The sequence below is a fragment of the Pithys albifrons genome, chromosome 7, assembly GCF_047495875.1.
Source record: "Pithys albifrons albifrons isolate INPA30051 chromosome 7, PitAlb_v1, whole genome shotgun sequence".
NCBI classification, from domain to species: domain Eukaryota; kingdom Metazoa; phylum Chordata; class Aves; order Passeriformes; family Thamnophilidae; genus Pithys; species Pithys albifrons.
This window is the reverse complement of record NC_092464.1, coordinates 52,788,470-52,809,375: the sequence shown is the minus strand read 5'-3', so window position 1 is coordinate 52,809,375 and position 20,906 is coordinate 52,788,470. Positions and strand designations below refer to the sequence as shown.

Sequence of the window (20,906 nt, the reverse complement as noted above, 5' to 3'; positions counted from 1 at the left end):
GGCCTCCCCAGGGCTCAGCAGAGGGGCAGGATCACCTCCCTTGACCTGCTGGCAGTGCTGCTCCTGGTGCAGCCCAGGATACCCTTGGCCTTGGCCACAAGGGCACACTGCTGGCTCATGGACACCTTGTTGTCCCCCAGGAGTCCCAGGCAGAGCTGCCTCCCAGCAGGTCAGCCCCCAGCTGGTACTGGTGCCTGGGGTTGTTCCTCCCCAAGTGCAGGACCCTACTCTTGCCTTGGTAGAACTTCAGTGCCCCACTTTCCAGCCTGCCCAGGTCTCACAGAACATTGCACAGCAGGCTGAGATATCAGCCACTCCTCCCAGTTCTGCATCATCAGCAAACGTGCACTCTGTCCCCTCATCCAGGCCAATCATGAGCTGAACAAGACTGGACCCAGTCCTGACCCCTGGGGCACACTGTAGCCACAGACCTCCAGCTGGACTCTGGAGTGATCACAGCCCTCTGGGATCTGCTGTTCAGCGAGTTCCCTCCTATGAGAATGTTGTGGAAACCAGCATCAGAAGCCTGGCTGAGTCAAGGCAGGCATTAACCACTGCTTTCCTCTCACCTCCCCAGCCAGTCATTGCACCACACAAAGCTCTCAGATTGGTCAAGCCTGATTTGCCCTTGGTGGATCCACGGACAACCTTTTTCTCCACATGCTTAGAGATGGCAACCAGGATGAGCCATTCCATCAGCTTTCCAGGGATTAGGGTGAGGTTAACTGGTTTATAGTTCCGTGGGTCCTCCTTCTTGCTCCTTTTGAAGTTCCTCATGTTCTCAGGCACCTCTCCTCTTCTCCAGGATCTTACAGAGCAGATGGAGAGTGGTTGAGCAATAACACCTCCCAGCTCCCTCATCACTTGAGGGTGCATCCCATCAGGGGACATGGATTTATGGGCATTAAGTTTGCCTTGACACCCACAACTCTAACCTGACCCTTCTCAACCAGTACAGAACCTTCCTGTCTCCAGAATTCCTCACTTGCCTGCAGGGTCACGGCTTCCTGAGTGCTGCATTAATGTAAAGACCAAAGCAAAAGAGACATTCAGTGACTCCTCCCTCTCTGTATCCTTTGTCACCATCGGCAGTGGGCCCATGTTTTCCCAGTCTTCCTTTTGCTACTGATGTGCTTGAAGAAGATGCTCTTGTTGTCCTTGACAGACTTAATTCCAGATGGACCTTAGCCTTGCACATCACATGCCTGCATACTCCTGAAAACATTCCTCTATCCCTCCCATCTGCCCAAGTGCCCTGTCTCTTTTTCAACATTCTGTGAACTTATTTCTTCTCTTCATCTTTTGCCAGAAGCTCCTTGCTCATACATGGGGGCTTCCTGCCCCTTTGCTTCATTTCTTACCCATAGGATGCACAGAACTCGACCTGATGCTTGAATATTAATCAGTTTTCTTGGCTCCCACTGCTGCCTAGAGCCACAACCTGATGGGATTCAAGGTAGGAATCATTGCCTAACCATGACCCAGCAAGGATTTTAAAACACTTGGGCAGTGACACAGCCAAACTTCACCCATGTTTCATAAGGACTGTTTGTAAAGCAACTTCATTGCTTCACCAATGCTGTAATGCAATAAACTAATGCAATGCACTGATGATTATCACATTTACTCCACTAGCAGAAGCTGCATGTCCTCCCTCATGTTTAGAGAAAAACAGTGGCGTTTTTTTAATGGTACCTCTGTGTTACTGAGAAACTAACCTGTGACTCTCAATATCCCAGGCTAACTTAGCTTATTTCTTAAGAGAACTGTCAAAAATATTAATATATAAAAAGCAACTAAGTGTAATTGGTAAGGTGTAAGTGGTCCCAGGCACTCAGCAACAGGACAAGGGGGCACAGGCTCAAGCTCTGCCAGGGGAAATTGAAGTTGGAGATGAGAAAAAAATTCTTTGCAGAGAGAGTGCTCAGGCATTGGAATGGGCTGCCCAGAGAGGGGGTGGATTCCCCATCCCTGGAGGTTTTTAAACTGAGCTTGGCCGTGGCACTGAGTGCCATGATCTGGTAAAGGGACTGGAGTTGGACCAAGGGTTGGACTTGATGATCTCTGAGGTCTTTTCCAACCCAATCCATTCTATGATTCTATGATTTTCTATATGTGGACAAACAAACAAAACCCTCACCTCTCCCTAAAACCTGCTGTCCTGAGGGAAAGGTGTGCATGTGTCTTACTGCTTGGCTGATCCTCCCTCTGCTATGTCAGTCTCATCTCATGCAGTTCTGTCAAAGTCAGCTTTCCACTCCACATTCTGCTGGACACCTTTTACTGGCTTCACTTCCAAACAAGTGGAAAAAACCACACACGACCGGAATAAATCCTGTTTGGACAAATCAAAAGGGCTTATGTTGTTCACTCAGATACTGTCAACTAAATGGCATCAATTTACACTTACCAGCTTTCATTATTCCCTTGTCTGGAGGAAATTTAACATCTCCACTAACATCTGTTCCTACCAGTTATGCTTTCTAATGATGCCTAAAGAGTTCTTGATTTTTTTTATTTTTTCATTTTTATAATTTTAGAAGTACTTGTAACTGTAGTAAAACGTAAATTTAGTGTGCTAATATTTCTAGCAGCTTAAGTTCAATGTTTATACATGCCAACCTCTGCCACTTATCAGTAGCTCAAATTCTTTTAGTTGTTTAGACTCTCTTCAAGGCAGAAAACTGAAGACTATCAGAAAGGCCTGAAGAATGAGACATAAACGTGAGCCACCAACCTTGGGTCTAAGAACAGTGGAAAAGCTCCAAGAGCCCTGTGTGTGCTGAGGAAGAAGAGAATGATGAAGAGACCCCTGACTCAAATCCTGAGGAGGTGTGACCAGGGGCAGGATGGGGCTGGACTGAGAGATGTTTGACCTGGGGATTGGGTAGACAATATTATAAAAACCATGGAAATCAGGGTGTATCAATATGTGTTCCTGTGGGCCCTGGGCCTGATACTAAAGGACTTTCACTTTTTATCTTATCCCACACCAGCTGGGCTCAGAGTCCTGCTTTGCTGGGGTCTCTCACGGCATCACTAACATGGGATCCAGAGTAAGGAAAGCCAAAGCAAAGCACTCCTGCCCACTCCTTAAGCAGGCACAAGGAGCTCAGCCAACTGTCAATGAAGGCTGTTGTGTAGTCATGGTCCTGTGTCCTCCCCTTTCATGTTCTTCCAGTCCACATTGCCACTGTTCTGCCCCTCACAGCAGCCAAGCTACAGGGAGGTGCCCACTGAAAAAACAAGATGTAGAAAGCCAGGGAACAATTCTAAGCCAGCACTGCTCCCTGAACCAGCACAGGAACACACACACTGAAGTTCCACAGAAACACAGGGACAACCCAGACCCAGCTGGGGCAGTCCTGCGTTTTTGGCAGCAAATTAAGCTGGCTGAGCCATAATACCAAAGAGCACTGTTTGTATATTGAAACCCCAAACAAAAACTGAAAAGATGTAAAGCCTGAATGCAGAGGTGCTGCTGTGTGGTTAAAACCAAAGGGAAACCCACAGTGAGGTGCTGTGACTGCACCACCGAGGGCAGAGCTGCTCCCTCCCTGCAGGACTCCAGAGGGAGCCACGGCAGCTGCCTGCACTTTTCCAAGCAAACACTGACCACTGGGATGACTTAATGGCAATGGCTGCAAAGACCCAGCTTTGACCCTTGCCAAGTTTACAGATTTCCAGTTATTACACTTCAATTTGTTATTTTTTTCAAGAGATCAAGTGCACTGTAAGGTGGGAAAAATAGGCTTTCCTTATCCCTTTAAGACAGAAAATCATTTTGCATACTGACAACAGCAGGGATCACTCAGCCTTCAGTCCACTGCAGAAAAAGTATCAATACTAAGTAGCAATCACTGTTTTGCTCAAAACCAGGAGGATCACCAATCATCTCCAACAGCAGCATTGGGGAGAGATCCCGACCACAGAAATAACAAAATAACTGTATCTTTCCTTGCAAATATCCTTTGTTTCTACTCAACATTTGTTTTCAACAGTTTTTCTCCCTCCAAAAGAGCAGCAGCGAAAGCCAGAAAGCAGATTTCCCCAGGAAACTGAACACACTTTATTGTACATCTGTGAATGTTTTCCCTTTGTAAAAAAGATGTTAATTACAGAACCAGCACAGAACATTAGCATGCAAATTATTCAGTGTACTGCACACAATGTCCAAATCCAAAGCAGATCCCGATTTCTCTGTTGACTGCTATGATGTACCACTAAGAAGCATTTCCTACTGTATCCTACAGAAACAATATCTGGCTGCCAATCATATGGCATGACACACAAACCAAGCAGACTTCCCAAAAGTTCGTAGGTGTTCTGTATTCTCATTAAATGAAGGAGAAAAACATTCTTGAAAATAACTGTTTGTCTTGCTGCAGCACCTGTTTTTGTTGGGATTGATTCTTTAGCCTCAGCTTTGAACAAACCAAGATGGACGTTTCCTGGCTCTTTCAATGATCCGCTTGCCTTCATCCTTCTCCGTGGGCTTTTCTCCATCATAAAGGACAACAGTCTCTACAGTTGGAGCATTAAATGGTCCTCCCTCCTTTTTCCCTATTTCCATCCGTATCAGCCGAGTTTCTGCTTTGACCTTTGCATAACAATAGCCACAAAGGACGTGTTTCTGCTTCAAGTTTCCACACTCAGGACAAACATCAATGTTCCTCTGAAACAACAGTGGGAAATACATAATTCGTCATTTGAACAGCAGCAACAAAACAAACAGAGAGAACTCACAAATTACTAAGAATTTTAAGTGAAATATCAGAGAAGTTCAGTTACCACTTAAAAATCTATTTTTCTATGTAATTTTTCTGTGATGTGTTGCTATGTCAAATGATTACTATTAAAACCAGCCTGTGAAGTTGGTTCTCAAAGTCATTATGCTTAATTGATGTTTGGAAGACTAAAGACTCAATTAGATGCACAGAAAGCACAGACCTTTTCCACTTACAGCCAAAATTCACATGTAGTTGGCTTGCACTTAAAGTACCACTGTTTATTTAACCACAAACTGCTGTCACACATGATGAACACACCTCACACACAGCATTTTAAAGATCACAGTGTCTTTTAAGCTTCTTTACTAAGAAACAAAGCCCAGAAACCTTCCTCAGCTGGTGCTGGGCACTGCAATGATTCTCTCCAATAAATGAGATGATAAAGGGGCAAATATCATAGAATTATAGAACGGATTGGGTTGGAAAAGACCTCCAAGATCATCAAGTCCAACCCTTGGTCCAACTCCAGTCCCTTTACCAGATCATGGCACTCAGTGCCACAGCCAATCTCACTTTAAAAACCTCCAGGGATGGGGAATCCACCCCCTCTCTGGGCAGCCCATTCCAATCCCTGAGCACTCCCTCTGGAAAGAATTTGTTTCTGCTCTCCAACTTCAATTTCCCCTGGCAGAGCTTGAGCCTGTGCCCCCTTGTCCTATTGCTGAGTGCCTGGGAGAAGAGACCAACCCCCACCTGGCCAGAACTTCCCTTCAGGGAGTTCCAGACAGTGCTGAGGTCACTGTGCCCTGTTTGCCCCCTCCACCAGGACCCGTGGGGCTTTGGGGATCACCTTCTCCTTGATGAGCTTGCTGGGGTGCCGGCGCCTGCAGCGGTTCACCTCGATGGTGCGACGCTTCTTGGGCACCGCCATCCACACCAGGCTGTCCCACAGCCCCGGCTCTGCCTCGGCACCGCTGTCGCTGCCGGCATCGGCTGCGTGTGGGAGGAAAGCTGGAGCCTGCACAGCCAGTGCTGGTCCTGAAGGGGAAAGGAAAAGAGTGTCCCACTCTGCTCTGTGCTGATGTGGCCACACCTTGAATATTGGGTGCAGTTTTGGGGCACCACAACATAGGAATGATGTCAAGCTCATAGAGAGTGTCCAAAGGAGGGCAACAAAGATGGGGAAGGGCATGGAGGGGACACGGAGGGCACTTTGTGTGTTCAGCAGGAGAAGAGGAGACTGAGGGGAAACCTCATGGTAGGGACAACTTCCTTGAGAGGGGGCAGGCACTGATCTCTGCTCTGTGGGACAGGGTCAGCCCCCAGGGAATGGCCTGGAGCTGTGTCAGGGCAGGGAAAGCCCCCAGGGAATGGCCTGGAGCTGTGTCAGGGCAGGGACAGCACCCAGGGAATGGGCTGGAGCTGTGTCAGGGCAGGGACAGCACCCAGGGAATGGCTGGAGCTGTGTCAGGGCAGGGACAGCACCCAGGGAATGGCTGGAGCTGTGTCAGGGCAGGGACAGCACCCAGGGAATGGCTGGAGCTGTGTCAGGGCAGGGACAGCACCCAGGGAATGACCTGGAGCTGTGTCAGGGCAGGGACAGCACCCAGGGAATGGCCTGGAGCTGTGTCAGGGCAGGGACAGCACCCAGGGAATGGCCTGGAGCTGTGTCAGGGCAGGGACAGCACCCAGGGAATGGGCTGGAGCTGTGTTAGGGCAGGGTCAGGTTGGATCTCAGGAAAAGGCTTTTCCCCCAGTGGGTGGTGGGCACTGAGCAGGCTCCCCAGGGCAGTGGGCACAGCCCCGAGGCTGCCAGAGCTCCAGGAGGGTTTGGATGATGCTCTGGCGCACAGGATGTGACTCCTGTGCCGGGCTGAGGGCTGGACGCAATCCTTGTGGGTCCCTTCCAACCCAGAATATTTTATGACTGTGAAACAGAAATTCCTTACGGCAAAGCCCCATTTCCGCGTGCGGCCACAAGAACACGACACGGACGTGCCACCACCGCCGCTGGAAGGAGTTCGGGGTGGAACCCTCGCCCCGCTCCCTTCCTGAGCCCAGGGCCGCACAAGGGCCCCGCAGCCCCGACGTCGCCCCTCACAGAGTCACAGGGTGTGGAGGGGGCCTGTCCGGGCCACCCGGAACAGGTGACACAGGAACGCTTCCAGTTCCTTCAGCGGGGCGGAGAATAACTCGGACTTACCCCAGGGCGGGCTGTGGCCGCCGAGGCCTTGCTGCAGGCGGCGGCAGCAGCGCTGGAGGACAGCGCGGAGCAGCCCCAGCGCCGCCATGGCCGCGGAGCCCTGAGGGAGGGCGCGCCTGTCGCGGAGCCTCCTGGGAAAGCGAGTGCCAGCGGCCCGGCGTGGCATGGCGGGGCTGAGGGGTGAGACTACAACTCCCAGCATTCCTTTGGGCACGAGGAGGAAGAGGCGGCGCGGGTTGGTTGAGGACTACAACTCCCAGCATGCCTCGCGGTGCTCCTCTCCGCCAACCGCGTCCTGGGTCGCCCCGTCGCCGCGCCAATCAGCGCGCTCGCCGTGCCCTCGCGCTGGGAGCGGGAGGGGCTGCCGCGCCTGCGCGGAAGGGGCCGGCGCGGGGGCCGCAGGGACTAGTGCCAAGATGGCGGAGCGCGGCTACAGCTTCTCCCTCACCACCTTCAGGTGCCGGCTCGGGCGGCCGCGGCGCCCACGGAGGGGGCAGCGCCGGCCGGGACAGCGGGAGGGAGGGCGGTCCGCAGCCTGCGCCGAGCGGACTGCCCGCGGCGGACACGCAGGACCGACGGGGCACTTTGCAGAGTCATCGGGCCTGCGGGCGTGGGGGGCAGCGGGGCCGGACCCACATAGGAGGGAGAGCGGCGGGGAGCGGGCGGGCCTGGCCTTGGCCGAGGGGCACATGCGGCCACCCGAGCGGAGGAGCTGCAGGGGCAGGCGGGGCTGCGGGATAGCTCCGCTCCCGGCGGTGCCTGTCGCTTTCCGCGGACCCCGTTGCGGGCGCTGCTCCCGCGCCCCCCTCGCCGCTCCCGCGCCCCCCTCGCCGCTCCCGCGCCCCCCTCGCCGCTCCCCGGCCCCCCTCGCCGCTCCCCGGCCCCCCTCGCCGCTCCCCGGCCCCCCTCGCCGCTCCCCGGCCCCCCTCGCCGCTCCCGCACCCCTCTCGCCGCTCCCGCACCCCTCTCGCCGCTCCCCGGCCCCTCTCGCCGCTCCCCGGCCCCTCTCGCCGCTCCGGGGCAGAGCCGCTATGGGACAGAGCCACGAGCTGTCTCTGTGCTAGTTCTGCCCTGCAGCAGCGCTTGGCGAGAGAACTGAGCAAACCCAGGGTGCCCACACAGGCTTCGGGCTGAGGAATGATTGTGTGATGGTTCTGAGCTCGCTGGAAACGAGCGGTGACAGCTGAGCTGTGGCACCTTGAGAGGTCCGTCAGAACAGGCGCTGCAGATGCGGGAGTGAACGAAGCAGAGGAGTTTTAAAATTGTTTATTTCCTTTCCTGTTACACTCTGCAGTCGCTGCTCTCCTTGCACCTTGTGTTGTGCACAGACTGGATGGGGGTTGGATTATATGGAGAGTGAATATTTGGAGTGGCATCTGCTCAAGTGTTCTCTAACGCAGAGAGACTTCAGATTAATTCAGAGAAGAGGAAATTACCTTCCATTCATTTTTTGATGAAGCTGTTTAGCTGTTCAGGGCTGTGTTTTACATAGAGAAAAGAAAAACTGTCAAAATAAGGAAAAGTACTGAGGGGCTGGAGCAGGTCCAGAGAAGAGCAAGGAGGCTGGAGAAGGGACTGGAGCACAAGTGCTGTGGGGAGAGGCTGAGGGAGCTGGGGGTGTTTAGCCTGGAGAAGAGGAGGCTCAGAGGTGACCTCAGCACTGTCTGGAACTGCCTGAAGGGAAGTTCTGTCCAGGTGGGGGTTGGTCTCTTCTCCCAGGCACTCAGCAATAGGACAAGGGGGCACGATGGGCTCAAGCTCTGCCAGGGGAAATTGAAGTTGGAGAGCAGAAAGAAATTCTTTGCAGAGAGAGTGCTCAGGCATTGGAATGGGCTGCCCAGAGAGGGGGTGGATTCCCCATCCCTGGAGGTTTTTAAGGTGAGATTGGCCGTGGCACTGAGTGCCATGATGTGGTAAAGGGACTGGAGTTGGACCAAGGGTTGGACTTGATGATCTCGGAGATCTTTTCTAACCCAATCCATTCTGTGATTCTATGAAAAAGTCAAGAATCTTTATGCTGCTTGCAGTAAAGATGCCCCCCTTAACCTCAGAGGAGAGTTATGCTGTGTAATTGCAGAGTGGGGTGCTAAAGGCTTGTGGCAGTTAAACAGGTGAAGCAGTCTGAGACCCAAAATGCTGAAAAGAATGTTCTTCATGGACAGAAGCAGCAAACTTGCTCTGCTCAAGTAGGTTGAGTTCTCTATTAGCTTTCAGAAATGGTCTCCTGAGGGAGTTAGAAACTTTCTATATTGTACAGAAGCACCGTGTGCTCGGAGCTGTTCTGATTTGTTGGTGTTTTGTAGTGGAGAAGGCAGAATTGCTACATCATCACCTTCATATCCTGTTTCCTCAGTGTATGAATGACTACACTCATTGATTATTGCTTGCTTTGTTTTTCTAACTAAGGTTTTTCTAACCTAAGCTCTGAGTTACATAATTTTCTATTTTACTTTTGCAACTATTAAAGCAGCAGTGCCTGAAATGCAGCCCAGGGAACAGATCCCACTTGGAAAATCACTTATCTAGTGGGTGGCTGTCTCTGTGCTGTCCTTCTGCCTGGGGATTGAGAACAGACCCCTGGATCCCTCTCCTTATGAATAAGTCACTGTGTCAGCTTGATAGCTGATGATCCTGCAACCAGAGTGACATGGATCATTAAAACAAAATTGAAGACCTGTGGGGTTTTGCTGTTTTGGGGTCTTTTGGGGTTTTTAATTCTCATCAGAATATGCTGTTGCCAGAGGTAAAGAGGCTTAAAAAAGGCAAGTTGACATCAGATTGTTGTAGGAAATATTTGAGCACATTGGAATTATGTTAATCTTTATTTTTTATCTTCCTTTTTCAGTCCTTCTGGAAAGCTTGTTCAGATTGAATATGCTTTGGCTGCAGTAGCTGCAGGAGCTCCATCAGTTGGGATTAAAGGTATGTCCAGAAAATAACTACTCTGGTGAAGTATTTGTGATTCTGACTTTCCTTTGAGAGTCCTAAGCCAGCTTTGATTGTGTACTGGGTCCTGTGTGTTGGATCTTCCTTTATCTTTCCTTTTGTTACTCTTTGAGTGGATTTTCTGATGTTTTAATAGGTGGGAGCTGTGTGGTTATTTAAAGTGAGAAACAGGGTGGATTCATCAAAGTCTCTCTCTTTAACATGATTGTAAACTTCAAGGGATTTTTTAAAATAGAGGAAGAAAATTTTTACAGTTTCCTAAACTTGATCTGTGTTTTGGCCGCTTTCTGTAGTTTTAGTTTAATATTTAAAAAACATTCTTGTTCTTTCCAGCTGCAAATGGAGTGGTGTTGGCGACTGAAAAGAAGCAGAAATCCATTCTGTACGATGAAAGGAGTGTCCACAAAGTAGAACCAATTACCAAACACATAGGTTTAGTGTACAGTGGAATGGGTCCAGATTACAGGTATGAAAACATTTTGTTTGATCGCCATTTAGATCCACTTTTGTATGAGAAGTGTAAGAAGCAGGGAGCAATTAGCTGTTTGTAAGTATGTGTCACAATCCTGTATTGTATGACACTGTAGGTGACATTCACTTGAAGTTTTTCTTAATACAGAATCACAGAATGGATTGAGTTGGAAAAGACCTCGGAGATCATCAAGTCCAACCCTTGGTCCAACTCCAGTCCCTTTACCAGATCATGGCACTCAGTGGCACGGCCAATCTCACTTTAAAAGCCTTCAGGGATGGGGAATCCACCCCCTCTCTGGACAGCCCATTCCAATGCCTGAGCACTCTCTCTGCAAAGAATTTCTTTCTGATCTCCAACTTCAATTTCCCCTGGCAGAGCTTGAGCCCATCGTGTCCCCTTGTCCTGTTGCTGAGTGCCTGGGAGAAGAGACCAACCCCCACCTGGCCAGAACTTCCCTTCAGGGAGTTCTAGACAGTCCTGAGGTCACCTCTGAGCCTCCTCATCTCCAGGCTAAACACCCCCAGCTCCCTCAGCCTTCAATGCCTTGTCAAATAACCTTTTATCTAAAGAATTAAAGGAGTGTGACTCAACCTTAGCTTGAGTGTAAGTATTTCAGAGGTTACTCAATTGATGAAGATAATCCAGCACAGTCTGTTTTCTCACACTGATGTTATGCCACACATACAGCTCCTTAGCATAATGGTTTTTAGGAGTTTCCAGTTCTGGTTAGACCTTCTTTGCCACAGTAATCCTGTGTTTGTTTCCAGGGTCCTTGTGCACAGAGCTCGGAAACTGGCCCAGCAGTACTACCTGGTGTATCATGAGCCCATCCCGACAGCCCAGCTGGTGCAGAGAATTGCCTCTGTCATGCAGGAATACACACAGTCTGGGTATGTGGAGGAATTGCCAAGGTGTTAGAAAGATGCTTTTTAAATATAAGGGGTAGCAGCTGCACAGTGATTGGAGTTTTTGTGTGAGACAGTCAGTTTTTCAGTGCATAACGTGCCCAGAAGGTGGGGCAGTGGGAGGGGCATGGACTGGCAGCGGGTGAGAATGGTCTCGTATCTTGCAGACATGTCAGACAAGGCAGTGTATTTTGGGTTTGTTCGTGTTTTGTTCTGTTGGTTGAGTAGTCACTCCTCACAGCTCTGCTCTGGTGGGAAGCATTTGGGGGAAGGTGAACACATCCCAAATAACTCAGTCCCCTTTGGCTTTCCCTGAGTGATTTGTTCCTGTGCTTGCCCGCAGTGGAGTCCGTCCCTTTGGTGTGTCACTGCTGATCTGTGGCTGGAACGAAGGGCGGCCGTATCTATTCCAGTCGGATCCATCTGTGAGTATCCTGCCCTTGGAATTCTGCTGTTCTCATGAAACGTGGGACACTGCATGGGTGCTCATGACACACTGTCTGTGATGGGAAGAACAATGCAGAGCTACAGAAAGAAAAGATGCCTTAACATAACTTCAGAAGTCAGAATGAGCCAGTTCAGTAGGTGCCTGGAGCAAGTCAGGCTCTGCCAGGGGAAACTGAAGTTGGAGATCAGAAACAAATTCTTTGCAGAGAGAGTGCTCAGGCATTGGAATGGGCTGCCCAGAGAGGGGGTGGATTCCCCATCCCTGGAGGTTTTTAAGGTGAGCTTGGCCGTGGCACTGAGTGCCATGATCTGGTAAAGGGACTGGAGTTGGACCAAGGGTTGGGCTTGATGATCTCGGAGGTCTTTACCAACCCAATGCATTCTATGATTCTGTACCCACATGTTCCTGTACTGCCTGAGGGATGGGAGCCTCTTTTGAGGGACATCAGCATCCCTTTTCATGCCTCCCCACCCAGCTGACAGTGCCAACAAAAATGGCCTTCTGCAACAGTTACCAGAAAAAAAATTGCTTATGCTGCTCAGACCTGGGTGGAAGTTAAACCAAAACCTGTTGCATTGTGAAACATAATGCACGTGCTTTAATATGTAGTGACAGTGGTTAAGTGAGTTTATTTGCTGGGTTTGCACTGCTCTTCTGGAAAACTACACCTGGATGCACGTGCGAGGTGCAGTGATTGAGGCACAAACCGAGGTCACCGTAGTGGTTGTTGATAAGCTCAGCTGGTTAAAACTTGGTTGTAGTAATGCCAAGGTCATGGGTTCAATCCCCCGTGTGGGCCATTGACTGAAGAGTTGGACTCGATGATCCTTGTGGGTCCCTTCCAGCTCAGAATAGTCTGTGAGTCTGTGATCAGCTTCACAGGTTTGAATTACTACCTGATGCTCCAGTGTAAAAAGCACAATGCAGATGCCTTAAGGCAGTTTGGTTAAGGTACAGACCTGCTGATGGTCTCATGTCAGAGAAGAGATTAGAAGAGATGGCTGAATATCCTGTGAGCAGCTGACGTAAACCGGAGGGCTGATTTGCAACTCGTTTATATTATTTAATCGTAGAATCAATTGAGTTTATTGCAGTTCATCCCATTGCAATCAGCCCATCTCTCCAGTCTGTCCAGATCCCTCTGCAGAGCCCTGCTGCCTTCCAGCAGGTCAACACTCCCTCCCAGCTTGGTGTCGTCAGCAAATTTGCTGATGATGGACTCAATCCCCTCTTCTGAAAGAAGAAAATGTGGAGTCAACCTCAGTAAGGCTCTGACTGTGCATTTTCTCAAAGGCAAACACACTATTTGTGTTTAAGGAACCCCAGATGAAAACTATGCCATTGACTGACTAAATTCATCTTTCAGAGCAGTAGGAGGATGAAATAGGTGGGGCCCCATACAAATGTTCTGTAGGTTTTCACAGCATAGGTTTCATTTCAAATTAGTCTGAATGTGATCCAGAATTGTCTGCCATGGTCTCAGAACATTCCATATTTTTCTAATTGCTCCTGTCCTTTTTTACCAAGGAATTGCATCCATAGTGTTTGAGTTACACAAAAGTTCAACAGATTATTTCTTTTACAGGGAGCTTACTTTGCATGGAAAGCAACAGCAATGGGCAAAAACTACGTCAATGGGAAAACATTCCTTGAGAAAAGGTGATGTGTTGATGCTTGTCTGAAAGGATGCTGTGTTGTGTTCAGGTTCCACACAGAACAGCCAGATTAAAACAAATGCACACTTACAGCAGAACAAAATTTTAAAATATATAAGGTGTGATGCTTCCAGTTTGCTTGTTTATACATGCACAGGAAGTCTGATTTATTTAAACTCCAATTTTTGTGTTTATGGAGAATTGTAAACACTGTGTTCAACATGTTTGCAGCAATATTGTTACATACAGAGTATGAAAAATACTGATTATTAATAAACTAATAACTTTGAGTATTATAGTGCTTACAAATAATACTTGTCTGAGAAACAGAAATATTTTAGTAGCATTTGGGTTTTGGGAGAGTCCAGGATATTAAAATTGGGACGGAGCTTTTCCCTTGCTGAAATACACAGATGTCTGTTTGCAGGTACAATGAAGATTTGGAGCTGGAAGATGCCATTCATACAGCTATCCTAACACTAAAGGTTAGCAAAACATTTAAGAAAGAAGTTTCTTAAATAATCATTGATATGATTGACTGAACTGTGTTTCCTTTAACAGGAGAGCTTTGAGGGGCAGATGACAGAGGACAACATTGAGGTTGGCATCTGTAACGAGGCTGGGTTTAGGAGGCTCACTCCAACCGAGGTTAAAGACTACTTGGCTGCAATAGCCTAGTGGAAACCAAGCCAGACTGTGTGGGCCACACAAAGGTCTTTTTAATTTTGGCTACTTAAATGTTTTTCTTTGCAGTTTTTGCATACTTATTTCTACATGGTTTGTCCGAGAGGTTTTTTAAACATCATGGGTGCATCCACAACGGTCCTTAATATGGAACAACTTCTTGTAAAAGAGAATTCTTTCCCTTGGTACACAAAATACTGTACAAAATGTAAAGTTTTAGTGACAGCTTGGAAAAGGCTAAATAATAAAATCGAAGGCCACTGTTTTGGGGGAAAGTGTCTGTGTGTCTTTTTAATCCTGACTTGTTTATCTGCATAAAATTTAGATTTCAGTATCTTTATTTTTGAGGAAACAATTTTTCACATACAGCCATGATGGACTCATGTTAAACCTTTTAAAGACTTTAAATGTTGAGTGGATGGGATAATTTCTCAATTTGGAATATTGTTTAAATGTTAAGTAACTTCCAAAACTGGTTTTATCTGGTGTAAAAGGTCATGTACTCTCAGAAAGAGGCAGAACAATCTCCCATTTCAGGTATGAACTGAGACCTACTTGAGCCTCTCTGCTTCTGGCCTTCTTAGTCTTCATGTCATAAGAACTTGTTTTCCACTACTTGAGTTGTTTTCACGGCCCTGGAAATTGCACTTTTTCAACCCTGAAATATTGTTAGAAAAAGCAGAAGTAATAACTCTTGCTGAAAACGAAATGCATTTATCACTATCAATAAATATCAACAGGAGTTACAAAACAGAGTGAGAGTATGTAATATAATTGCTCCATCTCCTGAATAGTCCTGAAGGATTCTCCAGCTTGCAAGATAACTGTGAAGTTGTCAGAGCACTTCAGTTGTGCATCACAACTTTTAGAGGTGCAGAACTTGGATATTATTTGGGGTGTGTATCAAGAGTTCCTCAGGCTACAAAGAAACAAAATTTACTACATAAGAAACAAGATAAATGTAGGTATTTTTCCAGCAGAAATAATCTGGTCTGCAGCCACTTCAGTCACTGTTTGCAGATTTTATATTGTTTTAAAGCACTGTCATTGTTAAGGTGTTGGTAATGAACTGGGAGCCCACAGCTGGTTCCCTCTGTGTGTACAGAAGGCTGAGGAAGGAGGGGAGCAGGTTCCATGTCAGCCAGCCATCACTAATGAGAAAATACAAATTACCAATTAGTCTGCACACAGGGTGTGTCAGCTAATTGGCCTCAGCTTTCCACTGTCTGTCTTCTGAGGGCTTATGTATCATCAGGGAAATAACAATTTCTGAAGCAAGCCATAAATCAAGTTTTATTTTTTAATGTCAGAAATAAAAGTTCTGTCCAAACAGTTCCTCCAGATCACTTTTTGAGTGTTTAATTCTGCAAACCAGTCCCTACTCTGATCCTTAATGTAGAGAAGGTGAAACAACTCAGAACTGAACGTGAGGATTTCATATTGCTGCATCTTCAGTTTATTTAATCACATTCACTATATAAATATTCAAAAGTTTCCTATATGAAAAAATGTTGGGTAGGTACTTCAGAAAATGGTTGGCTTGAGCTGCCGTAGTTTGGTTGTCTCTGCTACCAGAAATAGTTGATTATCAAAGCACACCCTATGAAGGGGAGTTGAAACCAAAGCAAGTTTCAAATCACAGACTATTCTGAGTTGGAAGGGACCCACAAGGATCATCAAGTCCAACTCTTAAGTCAATGGCCCACACAGGGGATTGAACCCATGACCTTGGCATTATTACAGCCAAGTTTTCACCAACTGAGCTGATCTCAGGGAAATCAATCCTGTTTTCTCACTGCCAAGATGGTAACAATGAGACAAACAAGAAAAAAATTTTTTGAGGTTGGGGGGGAGGTTTGGTTTTTAAAAAATTGATCTGTCGAATGTTACCCCTTGGAGGGAAAAAACAGCATCATTTAATGTGGTTTATTAATTTAAATGTAGTGACTGTTCTGTGCATACTTTGCCCGCATTCTCCACCTAGGTGAACCCATAACACATACCCAGATGACTGCTTCCTACAGCAGCTAAATTTGATCTAGTATTTAAAGGGAACCTTTAAACTGCACAGAAAAAAATAACATATTTTCCTGTTTAAAATATTTACAATTTAAGGAAATACTAATTTTAATTTGAAGGTGTATTTCAACTTCAGGATTGAAAGATACTTACAACTTGCTTTGGCTTACTCTTGCTTTCCAGATGTGAAATCATTTGGGCAAGGACAGGCCCTTATTCCCTGCAGGAATCAGCAATTAGAGGCAAGTCTGTCCCACACAGTTTGGGGCACCCCAGTGTAAGGAAGGTGTTCAGCTGTTAGAGGGTCCAAAGGAAGGAAAAGAGATGGGGAAGGGCCTGGAGGGGCAGCGAGTGAGAACACTTGGTGTGTTCAGCAGGAGGAGACTGAGGGGAGACCATTGCAGGGACAACTTCCTTGAGAGGGGCAGAGGAGGGGCAGGCACTGATCTCTGCTCTGTGGGACCAGGGACAGTCCCCAGGGAATGGCTGGAGCTGTGTCAGGGCAGGGACAGGTTGGATCTCAGGAAAAGGCTCTTCCCCCAGAGGGTGGTGGGCACTGACCAGGCTCCCCAGGGCAGTGGGTACAGCGCCAGGGCTGCCAGAGCTCCAGGAGTGTTTGGATGATGCTCTGGGGCACAGGGAGTGACTCTGGGGATGGACTCCATGATCCTGGTTGGTCCCTTCCAGCTCAGCACATTCCCTGACTCCGTTCCTGGGTCTGACCTGACGTAATGCCTTCGGCGCTCCAAGGGTTTTCGGGCTAAGCAGCGTGCCCGCCGGGGAGCAGAGCCAGGCCGGGCGGGCCGTGCCGCTGTCCCCGCCCGGCGGCGCCGGGGGAGGTGCCGGACCGGGCCGGGCCACGACACGCCACGGCGGGCGGGCTGTGAGTACGGGCTGTGAGCGGGGGCTGCGGGGGCGAGGCCGGCCCGGGCACACCGCGCCGCGACAGGGACGGGGGCAGGAGGGAGGCAGGAGCGACAGGGCCCGGCATGTGGGCGAGGGGCGAGGCCGGGCCGGGGGCGAGCGCTGAGGGCGCCCTGCCCGCACCCAACAAGGCGCCCTGCCCTCATCCAACATGGCGCCCTGCCCTCACTCAGCATGGCGTCCTGCCCGCACCCAACATGGCGCCCTGCCCTCATCCAAGATGGCGCCGCGGCCACGTGAGGGCGGAGCGGTGGGATGGGATGGGATGCGGTGGGATGGGATGGGATGCGGTGGGATGGGATGGGATGCGGTGGGATGGGATGGGGTGGGGTGGGATGGGATGGGGTGGGATGGGATGGGATGGAGAAGAGGGCTAGTCCCCGCCCGCGGAACATCGGGCCCTGAGGCGAAGGGCCGCGTCCAGGCGGAGTCCCGTCTGTGCCCTTTGGGGCAGCCGCGCAGTCCTTGTGCTGCGGCAGTGTTTGGGTCCGTGGGGCCGCTCGCACCGCGGGGCTCCGTGTTTGCTACCGCGGAGGCCTCAGTGTGTGTGCAGGGCTGTGCTGCGGGGGCAGAGGTGCCCCAGGGCTGACCGCGGGGCTGAGGCGTTGGTTTGCACCCAGGAATGTTGTGTCAGGGCGGGCGCTGTGAGGGCAGGGCCGGCCCAGGAGCGCTGCCGGGCTGTGTCCAGCTGGTCACAGCGGTGTCCCCAGGGGTCAGTGTTGGGTCCAGTCCTGCTTAACATCTTCATTGATGATTTAGATGAGGGGATTGAGTTCATCAGCAGCAAATTTGCTGATGACACCAAGTTGGGAGGGAGTGTTGACCTGCTGGAAGGCAGGAGGGCTCTGCAGAGGGATCTGGATAGACTGGAGAGATGGGCTGATTCCAATGGGATGAAGTTCAACAAGGCCAAGTGCTGGTCCTGCCCTTTGGCCACAACAACCCTCTGCAGCACTCCAGGCTGGGCACAGAGTGGCTGCAGAGCAGCCAGGCAGAAAGGGCTCCTGTGCAGGGGAAGAGGTTTGGAAAGAAACCACAGACATGTAAGATGTGTGTGGAGACTTGAATGCTGCTGTTCTTCCTAGCTGAGAACTGGGGTCTTCTGAGGCTGTAGGTTGGATGTCCCAAGACAAAGGAAAGGAACTGAGCTCTTCAATGGGGCTTGTACTGAGGTTCCAGATGTTTGTGCTTTACAATATTGGCAGCTGTTGCACAAAGTCTACTGCAAAGCTTGAGTGTGTACTGTTGGAAGGACCTCTTTTCACTGCCTGTGTTCTTGGCCATGCAATAACAATCTTCTCTTTTGCTCTCACTTGACAGGAATAATGTTTCCAACATGTCTCTGCAGTCGCTGCTTTGTGAGAGAATTGCTGTTGCCAAAGACTTGATCAAGAGAGCAGAAGCCCTGTGCAAGTCCCAGAAAAGGAGAATAGAAGGTGGGGCAAAGCTGTGTAGCAAACTGAAGGCTGAGCTAAACTTCTTACACAAGGTGGAGGCGGGGAAAGTGGCCATTAAAGAGTCCCATCTGCAGAGTACAAACCTTACCCACCTCCAGGCCATTGTTCAGTCAGCAGAGAACCTGGAGGATGTTGTCAGTGTCCTCCATGTCTTTGCTTATGAGGACAGGTTTGGAGACAAACAGACACTGGTGGTGGATGTTGTTGCAAACGGAGGCCACACCTGGGTGAAGGCCATCGGTCGGAAAGCTGAGGCCCTGCACAACATCTGGCTGGGCAGAGGCCAGTATGGTGACAAGAGTGTCATTGAGCAGGCAGAGGACTTCCTGCAAGCGAGCCATCAGCAGCCAGTGGAGTACAGCAACCCCCACATCATCTTTGCCTTCTACAACAGCGTGTCCAGTCCCGTGGCAGAGAGACTCACAGAGATGGGGATATCTGTGAGAGGAGACGTCGTGGCTGTGAACTCACTGGTGGAGCCATCTACAGAAAATGAGCACTCCAGTGCCAGTGAATCAGATGAAGAAGGGCCTGAGCTCCTGCAGGTGACCAGAGTGGACAGGGAGAATTTAGTGGCCAGCATTGCTTTTCCTACCCAGATCAAAGTGAACGTCTGCAACAGGGTTAACTTGGACATCACCACCCTAATAACTTATGTCTCTGCTCTGAGCTATGGTGGCTGCCACTTTGTCTTCAAGGAGAAAGTGCTGACAGAGCAAGCAGCCCAAGAAAGGAGGGAGAGAGTCCTGCCTCAGCTGGAGGAGTTCATGCAGGGAAAAGAGCTCTTTGCCTGCGAATCTGCTGTCAGGGATTTTCAGTCCATCTTGGAAACACTGGGAGGGCCTGGGGAGAAGGAGCGAGCTGCGCTGCTTGTCAAAAGGGTTACTGTGGTGCCAGACCAGCCATCTGACCGTGCCTTGGGACTAGTCACTAGTTCAAAAATCAACAGCCGTTCTCTGGCCATTTTTGGGACAGGAGACACTTTAAAAGCCATCACCATGACAGCAAACAGCGGGTTTGTGAGGGCAGCAGCAAACCAAGGCGTCAGGTTCAGTGTGTTTGTCCATCAGCCACGAGCACTGACAGAGAGCAAAGAGTCTGCTGCCACACCTTTACCAAAGAGCTGCCCACCTGACAGTGGACTGTAAATCACTAAATGAGTTAGTAGGGGCTGCAGTGAAGGCATTTTGAGAAACAGAAGAATCATGCCAATACATTTTGGCTGTGTATCAGTGATGATGGTAACTGTGGCAGTGGAAGAGCTCCTCAAGGGATTTGTGATACCTCTACTCATTCCTTGGGGTTCTTTTTGTTCAGCTGACCATTAATTTATTCACTAAAGTAATAAGATTTCAGTGCAAATGGCTTACAGTATATTAATTGTACCCATCCCTATTAAAAAATTCATTTGAAGCACAGTTGCTGTTGTGCCCTTGTCATTTTTGTCCTCTTCAGAGAGGTAAAATCCATCATCTTCAGTGAACTTTGGGCTTGACTTCTGTGGAACTTAAATCTTTCTTTCACCCATCCTCCCTGACTGAATTCTGTGTTGATTCAGAGGTACCTTGTGTAGAGACCAGTGTGATGTTTTGTGAAGATGTGACTGGTAGCCATGAATGGAAACCAACTTCAGCCTTCCTTCTCTTACTGAAAGGAACCTCTGTATTTATGCTGTGTTAGACTGAGTTGGGCAACAGCTTTAAAATTCCTGGTTAAATCAGTTGAAATGGGAGTTTATTTGCCTTTACATGTTGTGACTCTTGGGCTAAAACTGCACAGCCAGTGGAAGCAGAGCAAGGATGCAAATCCACTTCCCTTTTCCTGTAGTCTGTGCCCAAAGGCAAAGCCTTGCTGGGTGCAAAGCACAGCTTGAGGCTTCAGATAACAGAATCCTGAACTGAGCCAGCACCCGGGTGGTTTTTGATACCGGTGTGCTCCCTGCTGAGGAGTCACGGGGAACTTCACTCTGGCTTTGTTGCACATGGATTACCCCAAACCAAGCCTCAGTGAGGTCCTTCAGTGTTGGTGTGGTGAAGGAGGAGGTTTGGGGGATGTATTCTTAAATCCTAGTTTGTTCTGTTGCAGAGAGAAGCCTTTTCACTGATGTTATAATTACTGGTTTTATTCGAAGTGTAGAATAAAAAACAATTATTTTTTTCTTTTTTTGTTCCTTATTTTCTTTCCTCAGAAGAGACTTGGCTGTTTTAAAAGTCTTTCTCATGTTTGGGTTTTTTTCTGAATGCTGTAATGACAGCCTTTGCTGTTTGATGTTAATTTGCATCAGTTCCCTAGTGGAAAATTTTGAGTTGTCAGAGTAAACCTCTGGGCCGTGAGCTATACATTTTTATCAGGCCAAAAGAAAGAGATACCCACTGAATATTTTATAGGCTGTTGTTCAACACAACAGCATTATTATGCAGCTTATTTCACAGTTCCTCCTTAGTGAGTTCTAACAACACA

At 49.0% G+C, this 20,906-nt stretch overlaps 3 protein-coding genes across 3 annotated transcripts; 2 read left to right on the top strand and 1 right to left on the bottom strand.

Moving 5' to 3' along the window:
* Positions 1-4,040: 4,040 nt before the first annotated feature.
* On the bottom strand, positions 4,041-7,059 carry MRPL32 (mitochondrial ribosomal protein L32). The gene is made up of 3 exons (XM_071560708.1): positions 6,934-7,059; positions 5,581-5,768; positions 4,041-4,675 (listed from the first exon to the last, which is right to left on the bottom strand). The coding sequence occupies exons 1-3, from the start codon at positions 7,019-7,021 to the stop codon at positions 4,421-4,423; spliced, it is 531 nt and encodes a 176-aa protein (XP_071416809.1). The 5' UTR covers positions 7,022-7,059; the 3' UTR covers positions 4,041-4,420.
* A 228-nt stretch (positions 7,060-7,287) lies between these two features.
* On the top strand, positions 7,288-14,324 carry PSMA2 (proteasome 20S subunit alpha 2). Its single transcript, XM_071559581.1, has 8 exons — positions 7,288-7,390; positions 9,779-9,855; positions 10,213-10,345; positions 11,122-11,244; positions 11,603-11,684; positions 13,293-13,366; positions 13,790-13,847; positions 13,924-14,324. The coding sequence occupies exons 1-8, from the start codon at positions 7,350-7,352 to the stop codon at positions 14,038-14,040; spliced, it is 705 nt and encodes a 234-aa protein (XP_071415682.1). The 5' UTR covers positions 7,288-7,349; the 3' UTR covers positions 14,041-14,324.
* Positions 14,325-16,899: 2,575 nt separating this feature from the next.
* On the top strand, positions 16,900-20,567 carry C7H7orf25 (chromosome 7 C7orf25 homolog). The gene is made up of 2 exons (XM_071560707.1): positions 16,900-16,948; positions 18,310-20,567. Exon 2 carries the CDS (start codon positions 18,326-18,328, stop codon positions 19,592-19,594), a length of 1,269 nt encoding a protein of 422 aa, XP_071416808.1. The 5' UTR covers positions 16,900-16,948; positions 18,310-18,325; the 3' UTR covers positions 19,595-20,567.
* Positions 20,568-20,906: the final 339 nt, after the last annotated feature.